Genomic DNA, 20,320 nt, shown 5'->3' with positions numbered 1-20,320 from the left:
AGGACTTTTTAGAGGGGGAACATGTTTGACCGTTAAAAAAAACAATTTCAACTTAACCTAACCCTAATCCCCAAATCGTAAACCTAACCCTTAAGCTTAAAATAACATTTTAACAAGAAGTTCTTGTTTTCCTACCTTTTCAGGACATTCAGGTGAATTGTTTGGACATTGGGGTCCTGATAATGTAGGAAAACAAGTACACACACACACACACACACACACACACACACACACACACACACACACACACACACACACACACACACACACACACACACACACACACACACACACACACACACACACACACACACACTTATCTAATGAGGTTAAATTACTTCTGTTTCATAATTCATTATGTCAGATATTTAATATTTTAATCATGTAAAATGTGCGTGGTTAGATTAAGTACAGTATTGCCAGATACAGAGAAAGTAGCCTGAGGGCTGAACGACTGGAAATAGTTTTCAGATGGAATCCTCAGGAGAGGATTCTTTGTTAAGGGCAATGTGACAATGACATTTTACAAAGCAATGTAGAAACAATGCAATTTAAATGGTAAAGGTGGACAAAGAGTGCTATACCTGGATGATATTTCTGTTACAACTATACATGTGGGAAGAAGGGGGGGGGGGGGGTGTATATGTAACCCAGGAAAGACTTACTATACAGATGTTGTTTATATTCCTGGAGGATCAATTATGTCTTACCCACAAAATGGTACACCTAGGGCATCAGCAGTGCTCTGAGAGACAGGGAGTGAGAGAGAGAGAGAGGGGGGGGGAGAAACAGACAAATTCACAGTAAATCAAGAATAGTTGAAATCACAGTGTTATATTCTTGGGCGGCACTCTAATAGGAGTTATCTTAACTCTCAAGAGAGTGATACGCTCCCTGGGGCTGGTGTTGATAACTGGAGTTCATTGGGACAGAGTACTTTTAACTCCATTATTGGTAACCAGAGACAGGGGGTTAAATCTATGGAGTTATCCACAGATGGATTGTCATATTTCCCAGCATGCTCCGTTGCAGGTTGATTTTTAAAATAGTTTGTTTCAATATCTGTATTTTCGCATGTACTGATTGTTTTTGATCTTATGCTACACAAAGTAGCATAAGAAAAGAAACTTACATTTTTAAAAACTAATCCAATCTGTAAGTGGCTGGATTTATAGCAACCGTTAGTGAGATAGTTGTTCCAGTTTACATGGTGTAGGTAGTCTTCAGCTACTGTATTTCCTTATTTACTCAGAGTTGTATGTGTTGTTAAAGTACTGGAAAGCTTCCTGTAAATTGGCGTGCAACAGAGATTGGATATCACATTGCGAGCCACCATAATGTGACATGTTAAGAAATAATCAAATAATGCTTTCCCCCCTTATAACTCAAAGGATGTAAAATGAAAGAGAAATGGACTCTGCTGTAGTCGATTGTTAATTCAAAACAATCCAGTGTAAAATGGCAAGGGAGTGGATAAAAAAAATGGCAATTGGGAGTTAAATTTAAACAACTCTCTGAGAGTTGGATATGTAGTCCACTTGTGTTGTTTTAAGTCCAAAAATATCAACACCATGACCAGAGTAGTTTTAACACAAAATGGGGGTGGGAGCATATACATCCCAAAATAGTGTTACATTTCCATAGAAGTTACATTTACTGTGTAGACGGGGTATGATATAACCTGGTGTTACACCACACTGGGGTTGGAGGTGAATCAAACACCCATGTCCCAGTACTACCTCCCATGTCTTATAAACAGCGTAGTACAGTACATGGGTTGACCATAGAATTAGGAATTAAAATACAACTCTCAAACTTTGAATACCACTAGAGGGTCATTGTAAACGGTTGAAAAAGGTTATGGAATAGATTGACAACAAAAGAACTGTGTTACCAACTACAAGCCTTTTGTAAGGAACAGATTATTCGAAAACGTAGCTTCAGGCGATTACTTTAAAAACAAAAATGCTACGCAAGAGAGAAGAAGTAAACTTGTACTTTTTATCTAGCAATATAACAAACGAATGGATCCACCTTTTGTAGTACCCTTTCATTGAATTTGTTTAATGTGAGCACAGTTCAACATATAAAACGAAACATTGTCACAACTCCCTAGTTTATTGTAATGTCACTTTATTACATTCAGAAATTCCAACAACAAAAGCATATTTTCCAAAGTCAAATGTTCACAGCCCACATACTGAACAACCGCAATGGTCAACATGAGGTAGATGACTCTGTGGTCAAGCCTACCATCGGTTGGGTCGCCAAATCTTTAGCAAGACACTTAAATACCCACAACAGATAATACTTCAGTGAAGATTGTGAGAAGCAAATTGCATAAGTTACTGTATGTGTTCATCTAATTATCTACAAACAAGACACATTCTATGGGTCAAAAGGGTATGATCAATATCGAAGGGTCTGATCATCAATCAATCCGATTAATCAATCAACACTGTCTGTCTTTACTGATAGTGTCATCAATATTTTCTCGGTGTCTTTGTTCATCATTTACCCCGTACAGTTTTGATGACAATGATCAATACTTTTTTGGTTGTTGCTGCTGGCAAGTTGTATAGTGCAAGTTCACATTTCCTACCCCTCAACATTCAGTAGATAAGACTCAAGAGCTCTTGGTCTTGTGCAAAGCCTTCGTCAATGGTTTTCAGAAGAGGATACGCTTCTTGATTTTAGCTCGCTCAGTCAGCATGCAATCAATATTATTACACTTCAATATGATTATCAGTCCAAAATGCTTGTTCAAATAAATAAGAATCTCTCATGTAAAGGACATGATTTTCATGAAAAAGAAATGAGAATAATCTGACATGAGTAAAGCCAGGGAAACGAACACAGTAAGACGATTAAATCTTAGGTAGATTCTTTGCACCTTGGCTGGCAAACACAAAATGCAGACAGAAAGCCATCATCATGACACCAAAACATAACTGCTAAAAGTGACACAATACAAAAAAAGAATGGTCAGAAACCCTCCGCGAGTCGTAACGGGGTTGATTGAATATATTAATAATGTAAACAAAGCTTTTAACAGCAGACAGTTGTCCTCAAATCCAACTTAACTTCTTAACCCCAACTGGACAGATGTTTCTTCACAATGTATTCAATTGGATTGGCCTCTCCATTGTAAGACTTATTACAATATTACCCTTGACTGCAAATGAGTGATCTATGTAACAACATCACTTAATAAGGCATATTCTTTGGATGACCCTGTGCAGTAACATATAAAAAACATTCCTACCTGATTTCAGGTAGATGAATTGACCTACAGTATTCATCTGATGATGACAGCAGTCCACACCCATTCTCTGATTATCCATAGTTTCATGTGAAAACCCTGCAACTGTAAGTCATTTGACTGCAATAAGGTATATGGGGGAGGCCTAAGCCATCTATACTATCAGGCACAGAGAACAGATCACTGAGTAATATTACAATCATAAACAAGACCACAGGCACAGTCAATAGCAAGATAGATAGAGGTGCCAGTGAAGGTTTGCTCTTTCTATAGCATCCTCATCTAGTAGTGGGAGCTACTGGGATATATGCATCATCCGCATAACATGAAATAGAATTCTACTTTGTAACTGAGCATCAGGCCTTTAGAGCTAACTGATTGGACCAACAGGTCTCTTCCTGCTCTCCCTCGCTCCATTTGATTGGCTCAGTTAGATGATCAAAAAGACAATGTCATAGGAACAGTTCAGTTAGGGATAACATGTTGCAATATGAAGGCACAAGAGCAACAGGGTCCCTTGCGGTGGCTTGCCAGTCAAATGTAAGTGGACAGGACGGTACACTACCCAGTGGCTTAGATATCAACTAGACGCTTTTCCCCTGACTGATCAGCATAGAAATGGATATACTAGACCTTGATGATAGAATTCTAATACACTCCAGAATCTATAATATTTACACTAGTAATCTAACAACGGAGTGGGATTTTTGCGAGAGGAGAGGAGAGTAGAGGCGGCTAAGGGCAAGGTGCAGATGTGGATGTCTTTTGTGGCTCATATCAGGGGTATCAACAACATTACAATGGGTAACAAGTAACAACACTTGACACTGAAGGCGAGAGAGAAAAGCAGTAGTTTTCCTTTAGCGACGGGCAACTCGTTGTTGCCTCTCACTTCAAAACCCTGAGATAAAGCGTATGTCCGTGACGGGACATCCAAAACAAGAGCTGTGTTCGCCACAGTCGCCACGTTTACAATCTTTGAATAAGTCCCATTATCGATGACGAGAGTCCCTTTTTGCAGCAAGAAATACGTCAACATATACAGAAGTTCACTGATAATGTCGATTTTTGCACAGTAAAGTCTTTGAATTTGAATCAGGCTCAGATTAGGGACAGACCCCAACACAAGTCTGAGTTAAAACTCACTGTCCAACCACTTCTGTTCCAAACATAGCGTAGCGTTGTGGAGGAGCTTATACTGTAGGAGGAGAAGGCATCACATCCACATTGATGACGGCCACAGGTCCATTTCTTGGGCTCTTTGGCCTTGACGTGCCCCAATACTCCTCTCTGATCTCCTGACATCATTGTGATTGTTAACTGGTCTGAGAACAGATGTTATACTCCTGCAAGATCAGGGTCTGTGTGACAGGAGGTCGGCTAAACAGATCTGAAAACAGTGGTTGTATCCCCCTAACAGACAGGGAATTGTTGTGATTGTTAACTGGTCTGAGATCAGTGGTTAGTTAGTGTGTATCCTTCTGTCTGGTTAGGGTGGATGGGACAGGAGGGCCATTTGGACAGGTCTGGCAGCAGTCTCAGGGTCAAACATGGCGTCCTGTGAGAAAGTAGAGGGGCCGGTCTTCGCTGCAGTTGGCTGTCTGGAACTCATCCCGCAGACGAAACTGCCACTTGTCCTCCAGCTCCAGCCGTACAATGGTCTGACGCAGAGAGTTACGGTCCTGGCAGATCACACACAACGTGGCACCTATGGACAGGGTCAGGGGTGAGGGGTCAGAGGCCATAGGTCAGGTAACCAATCAGAAAGGTGCTATGGTTTTCTTACTATATATGCATTTACTGCTATATAGAACAAATCAGAAAAGTTACATCAATGAAGTGAATTTAATTGGAGATGAATAACCCTTGGCTTCACATACAGTACATTGACAACCTCCCAATATTTATTTTGGTTTCGCAACTCGGGATGAGGTTACACTTAACATCACACAAGGGCTAAAAAACAACAACATTGAAGTAGCATCAGTTACCTTTGAGGAAGCTGAACTTTTTGAGGAGGCCAGAGACGACAAAGGAGTCACACAGGTAGAGCAGCAGGCCGCTGAAGACCAGATCCTGGTGGTCCAGGTTAGTGGAGTGTGGTCTGGAGCTGACGTAGCACACTGACACCTGGGGATGCAGAAAGCACAGTCACGTCTCCACCATCTCAGTCTGGACTTTTAATCATGGAAACAGTTTGTGGGATCTGCTCTCACGATAAACCTGCGCTGGGCTGCTTTTTTTTTTACATTCATCTATTTAGCAGAAAATCAATGCATGAGTTGGACACATGCATCTCAAGATTTTCCCATTCTCTCCACCAGATTAGCTCAGCTCGAACCTCATGGTAAGCCTATGTTGAGGTAGCTGTCTATGGACAGCACTGAGTTGCTGCATACTTCATGGCCTGTGTTGAGGTACATCAGCTGTCTAGGGGTTGGATCTTACCTCATGGCCTACATTGAGGTAGCTGTCTAGGGGTTGGATCTTACCTAATTACCTATATTGAGGTAGCTGTCTAGGGGTTGGATCTTACCTAATTACCTATATTGAGGTAGCTGTCTAGGGGTTGGATCTTACCTAATTACCTATATTGAGGTAGCTGTCTAGGGGTTGTATCTTGCCTAATTACCTATATTGTGGTAGCTGTCTAGGGGTTGGATCTTACCTCAGGGCCTATGTTGAGGTAGCTGTCTATGGACAGCACGGGGTTGCTACTGTTCTGTACTGCCTTGGGGAACAGTCTGTGGCTGCAGCTCTGGAGAAACTTTTCCAGGAGGAACTGAGCCGGGGCAGCCAGGAGGGTGTGTTCACTGTCTGGGGCACAGATGTACTGGGGTGGGCTGATGGGGGTTGGGTTCTCCATCACCTAGAGGGGGAGCAGGGTAGGCGTTAGGATGACTGACTGTGTTTCAGACTACACACACATACTCGCACACACACACACACACACACACACACACACACACACACACACACACACACACACACACACACACACACACACACACACACACACACACACACACACACACACACACACACACACACACACACACACAATATATCTCTCAGACCAGGAGGTGAGATAGAAAAAAGAGAAGCAGGACACTCACGATGAGTTTGGGTTTGACCAGGAAGTCCTTGTGTCCTCCAAAGAGAATTTGTTTCTTCATCAAGCTGAAGTGGTTGAAGCGACAGAGCAGCAGACCACTGCTGTTGGCTCTCAGGTTGAAGTCCACCTCCTCACAACTGTACCTGTTGAGGTCGTACTGGACGTTCTGCGTCAGCTCAACGTTGAGCATGACAAAGTCGTGAAGGTGGCATCGGGAGAAGGGCAGGGCTGGCAGGCGGCGGGCCAGGGCACTGCTCCACTTGCGGGCCCCGCACACAGCATACAGGGAGATCTTAGGAGTTGCCTCCATGTGCTGCAGCACCGTCTTTAAAGACACGTTGGTCAGACTGGGCCCGGTGTCTGCCATATCACTGAGGGAGACAGGGAAGAGCGGGGAGACAGATATTAGTATTGTTGTTGATAGAGGAGTCCAGCTATATTACGGTTCTTTCTGAGAATTCATTACTGATAGATAGCCATGGACCAATAATCGGACTGTTCTGGGGTGTTTTTGTGTGAGTGCATGTGCTAGTTTCCCCAGCAAACCGGGAACATTCCCATTAAGTTCTAGTTAGGGTTTTATCTTACATTAGGTTGATAACATCCCAAAAACATTGAAATATATATATTAAAAAATATATGTTCTGGGAACATTCTTGCAACATCAGGTGAATGTTTTATGTAAATATTATATATTAATCAGCACAACTGGACAATTTTGGGGTTATTAGAACTTTTGGGGAAACCTAATAAATGTTCTGAGAATGTTCACAGAACCCATTTTGGTTTGCTGGGTCTGTTGTAACCCATACCTGCTGCTGTCCTGGGGTTGGTGTGAGTTCCAGAGCACACAGGAGTCATCCATCATGACTATAAAGGGCCAGACGTCCTGTCTCTTGACCCCCTGCTCCTCCAGACGGTTCCTCTCCAGCTCCAGATTGTGGTACGACAGCTCCTTGATCATGAACCGAGCCGCCCCTGGGACAGAAACAACAGTAATGTTACTGCTATGTTACTGACAGTGGTTTCATCCCAGACAGTGGTTGCTCTGGTCAAAAGTAGTGCACTATACAAAGAATAGGGTGCCATTTGGGACACACAAGTTCCCTAATGGGATGCAGCCCCATAATAACCATAATGATACAGTACATATGCTGGTGGAGACCCACTGATATTTCATTTATTTGCCTGGCCACATGACCTGACCAGGAAAAAGTCTGGTGTCTAGTTAATTCCAACAGCTTTATGTGGGCCATAGTTACAGCTTGTTTGGTCACAGTAGAAAAACATTAGCCAACCACCGACCCAAAGAACTCTCCCACAGAGTTTCACCTCCAACTCTAAAGCTCCAACTCACATGACAGTCTGAACTTTGACCTGAATTCCAATTATTACTTTGTTGGTTCTCTCACCTGCGAAATTGTCATGTCCTTTCAGCCTTTACCCAATGCCCCTATTACTGCACCTGGCATGTGCTTGTAGTACTGCAACACTATTGATCCATCCATAAAGACTACACACCTAAATGCTGGATCCATATATCACACTACTGGCTTGCTGGTGTTCTCAATGGCCAGGCCCTTCCCTTTTGGTTCCTGTCATATTCAAATCTCAAGTACCTACTATAGTTATGTGTCCAAACATGCTTTACTCAACAGATGGCAATATAGACACAGTATATCTCTTGAATTTCACACAGACTGATGTAGATGCGTCATTATCATCAGAGCTACTGGGCAAACTAAGAATGTAAAATACATTCGTGTATAAATAAACAAATGCCTAAATATAGTTTATACATCGCAAGGCAACTCTATGGTTTCTTTGTTGAGTGTTTTATCACAAATTACTATGGGCCTCAATGCTACCGCTCAGCAGGGAAACACCTTACTGAGCACTATGCTGGGACAAAAACCTGTAGTACTGCTACTCTCCAAGCGGGGTTGAGGATAATAAACCAATAAAATGAGTTAACCTATCTAAATGACTGATTGCCAGACACTCGGAGTAGGGCAAAGTTTCCCCTAGACGCTGATTTTGGGTCAGTTTCGTATTTTCCCCACTAATGGTTACAGTTAGGATTGAGGGAGGAGAAGCTGATCCTAGATATGTACCTAGGGGAAACTTTACCCAGGGGCCCAAACACTCACCAACTCCTGCACTGTTGAACATGGCGGGAAGCACCAGCAGGATGTGGTTGGGCCAGTATTTCCTGTAGTGGTGCATCTCGTACTGCTTGACCACCAGGATGTGGAGGTGGGCGGTTCCTTCCATGGCGTGGAAGATGTTGAGAAGGCCGTGCTCCTGGCGCCCCGTGGTCGGGGTGAAGATGGGGCTTTTCAACAGACTGAGGTCCTGGGATGGGAGAAGGAGAGCTGTAGTTAAAGATGCATAGTGCAGCAGGCTACGGTGCAGGTAGCCTGATCAAGCAGACTGACCGCTGAGCTATGGCGAGATCAGGCTGGTTCCACTAGGCTAGGGCCCAGGGCCACAGTAGCATCAAACAACTAAAGTGAGTGAACGAGAAACACATAGGTGCATAGTTTGCGCTGTGTGTGAAATGTGGCAACTCCTTGTAACATGACGATGTGTGTGCGTGCCTGTGTTGCTTATGGCACAATTTAATTTAAGCACATAGAATGCACTACTGATTACAGAAGCTGAAGGATGAGAACATTCCTTGTCACTATTGATAACATTCATCTTGGGCACAACATTCTTAGAACTCGAGGGCAGTCTCAAAGCTTTCCCCAATCCCCACTGATTTCCCCCATCACCCTTTACCTTAGCAGAGATGAGGGGCAGCCTCATGCTCTCCAGGTGACTGCCCTGCTGGCTGAAGACAAAGTGCTGCTCCTTGGCCTTGGGGATGATGAAGTGGAGCTGCACCTCCTCTCCCAGCATGGACGAGCAGAACGTGAAGGCGTGGAAGGTGCACTCCGAAAGCTGAACACAAACACACACATTGTTGCACATACATTACACACATGTACACTTCCAGTACAGACAGAGCTGCACCAGTCAGCACACGTCTCAGCACACCAGTCGTTCTACAAGTTGGACAGTAGTTTTTCGATAGATTTAGAAAGGGGGGTGAAAGGGGCTTGAGACAAAACAACGCAGCAATAGGCGACACAGGTGATCTGTTAGTTAAGCCAATAAATCAAGTTCTCCCTTGAGACAAATTATCTCTTCACAATGACAAACTAGCTACCCTTTCCTTCCCAGAGCCATTTATTAATATCTAAATACTGTACATGGCTCTTTTACCTCCCTGTTCACTCACCTGTGTGGCTGGGCTGGCTTCACAGTAATGGTGACACTGATCACAATGGTGAAATGCATTGTGGGCTGCGAACATACTCAGCCGTATCGACACCGTTTCCCTCTTCACAGGCATTTTGTTTTCTCCTTCCAGTTTAGGATCTGCGTGGACAAACATTAGAGTTATACCCACATGCTATGGGACAAAGCTGCATACACAATATACGTAGACAGTGATGCCTGAGGTAGAAGTCGAGGTAGAAGCCGCAGCAATATCTGACCCTGAATCAGTGAAACAAGGGCAGCTTCCTCCTACAATGACAGGGATGGGAATACGAGTTTATTTCTGCTGACCTTTCAAGCACTTTGGCATCTTGTCAGTGTAAACAGCGCTGGCCCTCCTGAACTTAGGGTCTCTGGGGAAGAGGTCGAAGGGCAGTTTGCGGATCTCCTCAATGTCTGGCCACTGGGTGCTGGCTGGGGGTGTGGCCTCGGACATATCCGTCATCACTAGAAGAGAACGATACAACATACATTGACATCAGCCTCAGTTTCTAGACTAAGACAGTATGAGAGAAAATGAAAGAGAAAGAGGAAGAGAGAGAGAGAGAGAGGAACAGACAGACAAAGAAAAGATTAACTAGGGGATCCTGCTCTCCTCACCTTCCTCCAGCTCCTCTTCATCATACACATCCACCTCAAGCAGTCTAATCAACATACGAAAGAGGATGCGTAGAAACTGCAGGTAGGCACCCGTCTTCCCCACCTATCAGAGAGACAAAACAGAGTTGTTCAACCGATTACAACCTAACTGGTTTTTACCACTGACACTCATTGCATGCAGCCATTACCACTCAATCTGCGGTATCCATTCGAATACCGTCATTCTACACATTCGCCTCTTAGGACTCCATACAACTAGGTCGATATTCTCTTGGTTGAAGAGGGATAAGTGAGGAAAATTAATATCAGCATGCAGCTCTAGAACACGATGCATGACTTGTACAGGAGAGAAGCTGTCATTGATATAGACAAGAGGTGATATGTTCATATCTGTATGGTCTCTAACCTGTGGGGGCCCGCTGAGCAGCAGGCGTCGTGGGTGTGGCCCTGGGGGGGCCTCGTGGTCGGCATGATGTTGCCTGGCTACGGTCCACTGTCTGTAGAAGAGGCTCTGCTCTGACCCTTGTAAGTTAGGGGTGAAGAGGGGCCTCAGCGGGCTGCTCCAGCCCACATCGGCGTGAGGCAGCAGGGAGAAGGAGCTCAGCTGGCTCCCTGATTCTCCAGCCAGGAGGTTGTAGGCCGCGCGCGACAGGATGACAGTCCGGGCGGAGACCCGAGGCGACTTGCTGCCCCAGCCGCATTGCGTAGACTGGCTGGGGTGCTGGGTCGAAGAGGAGGAGGGGGAGGATGAAGAGGAGGAGGAGGAGCAGAAAGAGGGAGGGGCGTTGGAGGGGCGGGAGGTGGCACCGCCCAGGGAGTCACACTCCTGTTTGACCCGGCGGGGGGATGATGAGGTCGTGCCCGTCCCGTCTTCCATCATGATGCTGCCCGCCTTGCCTCCGGGGGGACAGGAGGAGGTGGAGGGCTTCTGGGAGGAGTCAGGGATGTCAGAGGAGCTGACCTTGTTCTCTGCCAGAGAGGCATGGGACGGTGAGAGAGAGAGTTCAGACTCATAGAACAGTATTTGAAAATTATTTCATAAACACAACTGTAACCCCATCACTACACAGTATCCTAAACCCTTAGAACAATCATCTCATCCCCATTTCCTAAACATGTTGGGTCTCTTTTGTCCAGCGACCTACCGGGGCCTCTGGTAGTAGCGCTGCCATTGCTTTGGGGCCTCTCCAGGTCCATGTGCAGCTCTAGGTCTGGGTCCTGAGGGCCACTGGTCTTGTCTGTCTCTGGGTCTATGGGGGCCATGAACCTGCAGGGCTCATTTACCACCCTCAAGGACACGTAAGAGCAGGCCAGACCCACCTCCTGCTCCAGGGACGTACGCGTCAGGTAGCTGGAGTCGATCAGACGCAGGTCACAGTACTTCAGGGACCTAAGGGGGAAAGATCCAGTATAAAGGTGAGGTGGGGGATTTTAATCGATTCTACAAAGTCAATCCAATAGAGGATGCACCTTCTATGGCTAGGTAGATGTAGATGCTGTCATGTCAGTACTACCTTGGAAAGGTTTCTCCTAGAGGATCTTTTCCAGTGAGGATGACAATGCAGGGAAGACCCTCCAGATCCTCATAGGTGTGAGGGACCCAGTCTTCAATTTCACAGCCCCGCCAGGCCTGCCGAAACAACACAACACACAATTAGAAATGTTTCGAAGCCAAATTAAAACCAAGTTATTATGTCTCAGTCTGATGAAAGTCCTTGATATGATGACATCTTCATCAAACCACTTCTTTCACAGAGAGAGGTGGTGTTCAAGGTCATCTCAATATCAAATCATTTCTGGGTAACAATTAAGTACTTGTTTAATTGTGATTGTTTTCAATTAAAATGGTCCCCAAATAATTAAATATAGCTTCTTGGGAAAGAGCAATTTCTCAAGCAATACTTTTGCTAGGACTGGCTTGGAGTAGGGAGGGGAAAACTGAAAACTAGCTGTTATTGGCAGAGAGGTTTGGAATTTTCTTTCTTATTGTGCTATTTAACTAACTGATGTCACCAGGCAGGCTAAAACTCCAAACCACCAAAACTGGCTGAAGTTTCAGGCAGTATAGTCAAACAGCTCTTTCACTAAAAGGACATTATCATAATTTTCACAATTTCACAGTATTATTCCAACCTCATAGTGTGGAAATATATTATAAAACACTGGAAATCGCATTTTTGACTGCACTGGGCCTTTAAGATGTAAGAATAGGCAAATCCAAATTGGCCACCCTGCCCTCCCTCCTGACCTCACGTCTCACCCTGAGTCGGTTAGCGAAGTGTCGTGGAAGGCTGAGCTCGGCGGCAGGGCTTCCCAGCAGCACAGCGAAGCAGAATTGAAGACCCAGCTTGTCCCTGACGTCCTCCAGGCGCTCCCGGGCCAGCATGGCCAGCTGCAGAGAGGGCACCCGGACCAGCAGCATGTGGCCCTGGCCCTTGGTCCCCTCCCGGCCCGGGGCACTGATCAGATCCTCCACCATGGCCAGGGTCTCAGGGGTGATGTGATCCCGTAGTGAAGGTGAGGAGGTCAGAGCCATCATGGCTTCAGTGTACTGCTGGATCAACAGGTAGCTCCTGATCACCATGCTGTGCAGGTGGGGGTGTCTGCAAACAGGAGAGGAGAGGTGGTGGTGTTAGTTGTGTCAAGGCAGGTTTGGTGTCCAGGTGAACTGGTTGAGCAGCTTTTTGGGGGCTTTCTGATGATCTAGAACTTAAAAAAATGGTTGATATGTAAGAAATAAAATAAAAATGAAAGATGTGTATATATATATATATATATATATATATATATATATATATATATATATATATATATATATATATATATATATATATATATGTTTGACTTTTATTACAGCGAGTGTGTGAGAGAGAGGAAGAGAGACATTGTCTATCAGCTTTAAACTTGTCCCTAAACATCCTTATGGTGTTCTCACACTTGGTCCCTTTCAGACAATTTTTGTGAACGTGTGGTTTGCTTTACTTTTTGTACAGCTTGAACACTCCAAAGGAACTCAGACCCTTCAAAACAGGCCTCCCGAGTGGTGCAGCGGTCTAAGGCACTGCATTGCAGTGTTGCGGCGCCACTACCGGCTGTGACCGGGAGTCGCATAGGGCGGGGCACAATTGGCCCAGCGTCTTCTGGGTTAGGGGAGGTTTTGGCCGGGGGAACTTTACTTGGCTCATCGCGTTCTAGCGACTCCTTGTGGACCGGGCGCCTGCAGGCTGACTTCGGTCGTCAGTTGAGCAGTGTTTCCTCCTACACATTGGTGCAGCTGGCTTCTGGGTTAACTTCTTATGGCTGAAGGGGCAGTATTGAGTAGCTTGGATGAAAGGTGCCCATATCAAACGGCCTGCTCCTCAGTCATAGTTGCTAATATTTGCATATTATTATTAGTATTGGATAGAAAACCCTCTAAAGTTTCTAAAACTGTTTGAATTATGTCTGTGAGATTAACTTAACTCATATTGGCAGGATACTCAAATCCTGAGTTGAAATCAAAACAGGAAGTCAGAAATCTGAGCTTGTATGTATTCACCAGAGTCCCTAATGAAATCCCCTTGAGATATGAATGATTTTGCACTGCCTAGAGGTTCCACTAGATGTCAACCATCAATAGAAATTATAATGAGACTTCTATGATGTTGTGGGAGAGAATGATAGCAGAATCAGTCAGGTGTCCATCAAGCAGCCATTTTCTGATCATGCTTTTTCCTCATGGTAGTCACTTGCATTCCATTGCTCACGAAGACAAGAAAGAATACTCCAGTTGGAACTTTATTGAAGCTATATGTTAAAAACATCCTAATGATTGATTCTGTACTTAGTTTGCAATGTTTCTTCGACCGGTAATATCACTTTTTTTATTTTTTGTCCGATATAACGCTGCCCAGAATTAGCGTTTGGATATGTAAACCAGACGCACTAACAAAAGAAGGTATTTGGACATAAATAACAGATTTTTTCGAACAAAACAAACATTTATTGTGGACCTGGGATTCCTGGTGTGCTTTCTGATGTAGATCATCAAAGGTAAGGGAATATTTATCATATATTTTCTTGTTTATGTTGACGCCATTTTGCGGCTGTGGGGTTTTACTTTTGAGTGCTGTCTCAGATTATAGCGTGGGTTTCTTTTTCCGTAAAGTTTTTTTTAAATCTGACATAGCGGTTGCATTAATGAGCGGTATATCTATAATTCCATGTGTATAACTTGTATTATCATCTATATTTATGATGAGTATTTCTGTTGAAACGATGTGGCTATGCAAAGTCACTTGATGTTTTTGCAACTAGTGAATCTAACGCCTCAATGTAAACTCCGATTTATTGATATAAATATGAATTTAATCAAACAAAACATGCATGTATTGTGTAACATGAAGACCTATGAGTGTCATCCGATGAAAATAATCGAAGGTTAGTGATTAATTTTATCTCTATTCTGGTTTTTGTGAAGCTATCTTTAGCTGGAAAAAATGGCTGTGATTATTGTGGTTTTGTGGTGACCTAACATAATCGTTTGTAGTGCTTTCGCTGAAAAGCCTATTTGAAATCGGACACTTTGGTGGGATTAACAACAAGATTACCTTTAAAATGATATAAGACACATGAATGTCTGAGGAATTTTAATTATGAGATTTCTGTTTTTTGAATTTGGCGCCCTGCACTTCGACTGGCTGTTGTCATATCGGTCCCGTTAACGAGACTGCAGCCATAAGAAGTTAAGCGAAGGGGAGTTAAGAAGCGTGGTTTGGCAGTGTTAAGATAATGGGCATAATGCCAACCCAGAGATGGCGCTAGTGGGGCACCTATCTAGGATATACAAACAGACCTGTAACTTGTAAGGAAAGGATTATGCTAGCAGTTTACCAAACTCTCCGATGTGAGTTATTCACATACAGATAATAACATGGTGTCAGAACTGGGATTTGAACCCACGCCTCCAATCGGAGACCAGAACCATGCTACTGAGTTTGAAGATGTGAACCATGCTACTGATCAAAACATCGCCACGCAGACACGGTGTAACGATGTGCGCTGGGAGTCGGGAAGCAAGTTCAGGGAGTGAATGTTTGAATAAATAAAATAAACAATGAACACAAAACACAAACAGCGCACCGACATGAAACAGGAACAATGACGACTGGGGAAGGAACCAAAGGGAGTCACATATAAAGGGCAGGTAGTCAAGGAGGTGATGGAGTCCAGGTGAGTCCATTATGCGCCTAACGCTGGTGACAGGTGTGCGCCCGAACGAGCAGCCTGGTGACCTAGAGGCTGGAGAAGGAGCACACGTGACACACGGGAAGATCCTAAGAGGCTGGCTGGACACAAGAAAGAGTCCGCCCATCCTGGTGAGGGACTACTGGGCAGAGACGAACTCACAATGAAGGAAGAGGTCATCTACAAAGGAGACAGGGTGGTAGTGCCTTGAACTCTACGCCCGATGATTCTCTCTCGTATCCATGCAGGGCACTCAGGGGTCGAAGCCAGTCTCAGGAAAGCCAGAGACTCAGTATTCTGGCCCAACATGACCCAAAAAATGTAACATTTTGTGGCTGTGTGCAGCATATGTAATGCTAATCATGACGTACATGACGTACCAGCACGTCCTTAGTCGAAAGTGGGAATGGATCTGTTCACGTTCTTTTTCTGATTGTAGTGGACTACTATTCAGATTTTTGAGAGGTGGAGAAATTGATTGACACAACAGCCGCTTGCATCATTGACTGTTGTAAGCAGCAGTTTAGGAGATATGGCATTCCTGACAGTGGTGTAGTTACGGATAATGGGCCACAGTTCACGAGTCAAGACTTTTCTTTGCTTGCAGATGTGGGATCTCTCTGTGGGAGTATTTCTCCACAGCCTAAATGGCTTGCCACACATCTGTGCCTTCCTGCATAGCCTTTGTGACGAGAGTATTTGCTATTTTCACTGCTGACTCCGCCTTACCATTACTCTGACTGTGGTAGGGTGAGGAGGTCACATGATGGAACTTCGGCAGCAGTCCTGTACAGAACTTAATGTCTATACCCACCCGCTCTCTGTTGCCAACAACTCCCAAGCTCCTCGCACCAAAGGTCATTGGGGATGTTCAGGCACACAAACGTGCACGTCAGGACAAGTCAAAACATTACTATGACCAGCATGCAAAAAATTTGCCTGAAATAAAACAAGGCCAAGCTGTCAGAGTGCTCCTGTCACCTCACCCCAGGGATGCCACATGGAGTATTGGCACATGCATTGGGCACATCAGCGCAAGGTCATATGAAGTGGAAGTAAAGGCCCGAAAGTATCGAAGTAACCGGAAGGACATACACCCAGTTCAGGAGAGCATAGGGCACAGGAGGGCCACAAGGGGAGACTGGGAATATCCTCTGCATGGTGTGGGCAGGACATATAATGAGGAGACGCGGAAGACCCCACCAGGGCAGTTATCTCTGCAGACCGTGCCTCCACAATTTCAGGAGAATGTGGAAGAGGAAGGAGAGGCCCTGAGGCTCCCAGAGGTGCCCAACATCCGAGGTGCCAGGAGAGGACCTGAGGATCCCAGAGGTGACCAAAATCTGAGGTGCCAGGAGAGGCCCTGAGGCTCCCAGAGGTGCCCAACATCCCAGAGGTGCCACGAGAAGACCTGAGAATCCCAGAGGTGCCCAACATCCCAGAGGTGCCACGAGAAGACCTGAGAATCCCAGAGGTGCCCAACATCCCAGAGGTGCCAGGAGAGGACCTGAGGATCCCAGAGGTGCCCAACATCCCAGAGGTGCCAGGAGAGGACCTGAGGATCCCAGAGGTGCCCAACATCCGAGGTGCCAATATGCTACCAGTGCGACACACTAGGACAAGGGATAACATAAGACCGCCCCGGCGGTATTGGGACCATGTCCCTTAAGAGATGGACAATTAATTTTTTTATCTTATAAAAATAAAATAGGTGTTGATAATGTAAATAGGTATTTCCACTGAGGTATCAAAATGGAAAGGAAGATGTTAAGATAATGGGCATAATGCCAACCCAGAGATGGCGCTAGTGGGGCACTTATCTAGGATATATAAACAGGTGCATTATGAGTGTCTGATTAGGATGTTGTGACCTGTAACATGTTATACCTGAGGAAAGGATTATGCTTGCAGTTTACCAAACTCTCCGATGTGAGTTATTCACATACAGATAATAACAGGCGGGTCATGTTTCGGAGGACGCATGACTCGACCTTCGCCTCTCCCGAGCACATTGGGGAGCTGCAGCAATGAGACAAGATTGTAATCACGAAATTTGGAAGTAAAAAAGGAGGTATAAATTACAAAATATATATAATAATAAAACAAAGAGCCCCTGAAGCAAACCAAACTGAGACCATCTCGATTTAGGTTCGCAGTCTGGTTCCCTTTTTGAGGGCAATGTGAACACAACACTCCCCAGGTTCCCTTGTCATTATTCCCGCACCACACACTAGACTATTGGAACAACGTTTCCCCTGCCATAACCCCTGACATTGGTGTCACAAAAGAGAGAAGATGATGTGCAGTTCACGGGAAAAAAAGTGCATTGGGTGAATGTTTGAAAAAATGTCTTGGTTCCTTTCAGAACATAGCAATATGAACGCAAAGAGGACTCGAACCACAAAATAAGTGAACTGGCAAAATGTCCGGATGCCCTCATTCAAAGGCAAGAGTAGTGCGAATACAAAGAGAACTGAGTTCTTTAGCTTTTTTTAAGAGGACTGAGATTGGTTCTTTTAAAGAGGACCAGTGGAGGCTGGTGGGAGGGGCTATAGGAGGACGGGCTAATTATAATGGCTGGAATGGATGTTATCAAACACATAAAACATACGGAAACCATCGACTCCGTTCCATTTGTTCCATTCCAGCAATTACAATGAGCCCGTCCTCAACTAGCTCCTCCCACCAGCCTCCACTGAAGAGAACCATATGTTAAAACACCCTTAGAGATTTTATGACCCCTAAACCCGGACCCCGAGTGACTGACTGACCTCTCCAGCAGTGTGTTGATCATCTTCTCGAAGGCGTCGTCACACCGCAGGATGGGACTGGCCACCCCCCACTGCAGAGAGCTGCTGTAGTCCCTCAGGCCAAAGTACACCAGCTCCTTAGGAGACAGCTCCCCCTATGGGTGGAACACAGGAACATCAGCTGCTGTCTGAGCAAATTGACTAATCTCTCCCTGTCTATTAGTTACATCTACATGTCTGACCAATAATGTATATATACACTAGACACCAATAGGGGGGAGCTGTGTTGAAGCCAACATGCCTCCATCTTGGCACTCCCCCAAAATTGTAAAAAAGCTATAGAAATGCGTTTATTAATGTCTACATCTGTTTTTCCCACGTTTATTATATTACAGACACCTTAATGCACACTTTTAAATGATTATGTGAGCTAAACATACAAATAAAAAATGAAAAAAAATATACATTTTTTCCCCTACATTTTCCTTACATTTTGCATTTTTAAAGATTACTAATGTTACTGTCCCAACTACAACAACAAATAATAATAACATGTAATTTTGTCCTTGAAACATTTAATTGAAATACTGTAGAATTCCATTCATTCATATTGAGGACTGCTCCTACTGGGGTGTGCAGATATGGCAGAATTGTGGCTCTCACATAGAGGTAATTTAGAAGGTTTAACTTAGAAGGTGATTGTTATATGTGGTTGTTTCGCTTCCTTAGTTGAGTGTACTGACTGACGGACTGATTGTAAATTGCTATTGATAAGTGTCTGTTAGAACTACTCAAATAATGTACATGTAACTCCATATAGCTGCCACCAGGTGGCAGAGATGAACCACTAACGCAGGGCCACTCACCAAGCTGTCAGTGTTGGCTGGCCAGTGCACCTCATTGTGGATGCTGATGCGGGACTGTCGTGTCTGCAGGGTGAATGGGAAGCAGCTGACCTGCAGCACCAGCAGATTCATAGCCTCCAGAACCTCCTGGCAGTTTACCACCCTGTCAGCCAGACCCTGAAGCTCCCCGTGGCACACCGAACCAGACAGGGCACTACACAGAGAGAGGAAACAAAAAAGAGGTTTCCTTTGGGGAAACTTGTTCTGTCCTGTTCTATATGTATGACTAAAAAGAAGCCTCTGCTCTTCTCTGTCTTGTTCTGTCTTGGCTTGGGCTGTTCTGTTCTTATTCAGTACACTGTGATGCCGAGGACAGACCTTCTAACCAATGTTTTCAGTTACTACATCTGTCAGAACCAAGTGTCAGCGGCACAATTTGAATACTCAAATGTGTGTGTGTGTTCGACATGCGTGTGTGTGTGATACCTGGTCAGGTCCACGTGGGAGTTGTCGTGGATGAGGACAAACAGGGTGTAGGGGTTCTGTTTGACCTTCCTCATGAAGGCCTCCATCTTGCCGTGGACGTCTCCGTCTAGACGCACCACATACTTGTCGGACCTCTGGTGGGCTGAGGACGCATCCTCTATACCCAGGTCTACTAGCACTCCTTTTAGAGACGGGCAGAAAGAGATGACAAAAAGTCCAACGCACGTAACTAAGAAATCTTGTAAAATAAAAACAGGTAGAGATAGTCTTGACATGGACCTCTTGTAGACAACCAACTAGAAATTATTTTGATTCACCCATTGTAGTATTGCCTAGTGCTGCCTTCCGATCCTAATCATGAGTACCTGATTGTCGGATGCGTTGAGCAGTCTGGTTCACCAGGATGTGGGACGGAGGAACCAGAACCAGGAAGTCCACCTTGCAAAAGCGTCCCAGGTCCAGACTCTGGCTGCCTGAGTCTGCTATGGAGCACACCTGGGAGAGCAGGCTCCTGGCTACATTGAGCTGGGGAGGGTGGATCTGAAACATCTCACTCAGCAGCTCTGGAGGGGTGAGGGGGGACACACATGTCATCATACTGGAAACTTAGAGCCAAGTATATAGTATATACTGTAGCTTCTTATCATATCTATCCATCCAGAAGCTTCATAGCGTCAGAGTCTCCAGCAGAAAGAGGAGGAAGGGTCAG

The 20,320-nt window shown here is 44.9% G+C and overlaps 1 protein-coding gene across 3 annotated transcripts in view; it reads right to left on the bottom strand.

Moving 5' to 3' along the window:
• Positions 1 to 2,113: 2,113 nt before the first annotated feature.
• greb1l (GREB1 like retinoic acid receptor coactivator) overlaps positions 2,114 to 20,320 on the bottom strand; it is a 94,292-nt gene continuing 76,085 nt past the window's right edge. For all 3 annotated transcript variants that reach the window (XM_055883622.1, XM_055883621.1, XM_055883620.1), the window contains exons 16-33: positions 19,977 to 20,174; positions 19,612 to 19,792; positions 19,147 to 19,339; positions 18,302 to 18,435; positions 12,565 to 12,907; positions 11,819 to 11,934; positions 11,450 to 11,694; positions 10,711 to 11,273; positions 10,305 to 10,407; positions 9,996 to 10,151; positions 9,664 to 9,803; positions 9,162 to 9,323; positions 8,528 to 8,732; positions 7,190 to 7,355; positions 6,379 to 6,748; positions 5,931 to 6,131; positions 5,254 to 5,392; positions 2,114 to 4,970 (exon numbers count right to left, since the gene is read on the bottom strand). In XM_055883622.1, the coding sequence (XP_055739597.1) occupies positions 4,807 to 4,970; positions 5,254 to 5,392; positions 5,931 to 6,131; positions 6,379 to 6,748; positions 7,190 to 7,355; positions 8,528 to 8,732; positions 9,162 to 9,323; positions 9,664 to 9,803; positions 9,996 to 10,151; positions 10,305 to 10,407; positions 10,711 to 11,273; positions 11,450 to 11,694; positions 11,819 to 11,934; positions 12,565 to 12,907; positions 18,302 to 18,435; positions 19,147 to 19,339; positions 19,612 to 19,792; positions 19,977 to 20,174 (3,779 nt within the window). In that variant the 3' untranslated portion in view covers positions 2,114 to 4,806. The remainder of the gene's footprint in view (positions 4,971 to 5,253; positions 5,393 to 5,930; positions 6,132 to 6,378; positions 6,749 to 7,189; positions 7,356 to 8,527; positions 8,733 to 9,161; positions 9,324 to 9,663; positions 9,804 to 9,995; positions 10,152 to 10,304; positions 10,408 to 10,710; positions 11,274 to 11,449; positions 11,695 to 11,818; positions 11,935 to 12,564; positions 12,908 to 18,301; positions 18,436 to 19,146; positions 19,340 to 19,611; positions 19,793 to 19,976; positions 20,175 to 20,320) is intronic.

The sequence above is a fragment of the Salvelinus fontinalis genome, chromosome 26 (genome assembly GCF_029448725.1).
Source record: "Salvelinus fontinalis isolate EN_2023a chromosome 26, ASM2944872v1, whole genome shotgun sequence".
In the NCBI taxonomy this organism is placed as follows: Eukaryota; Metazoa; Chordata; class Actinopteri; order Salmoniformes; family Salmonidae; genus Salvelinus; species Salvelinus fontinalis.
Note: the sequence above shows the minus strand (reverse complement) of the source record. Positions and strands in the feature narration are given on the sequence as shown.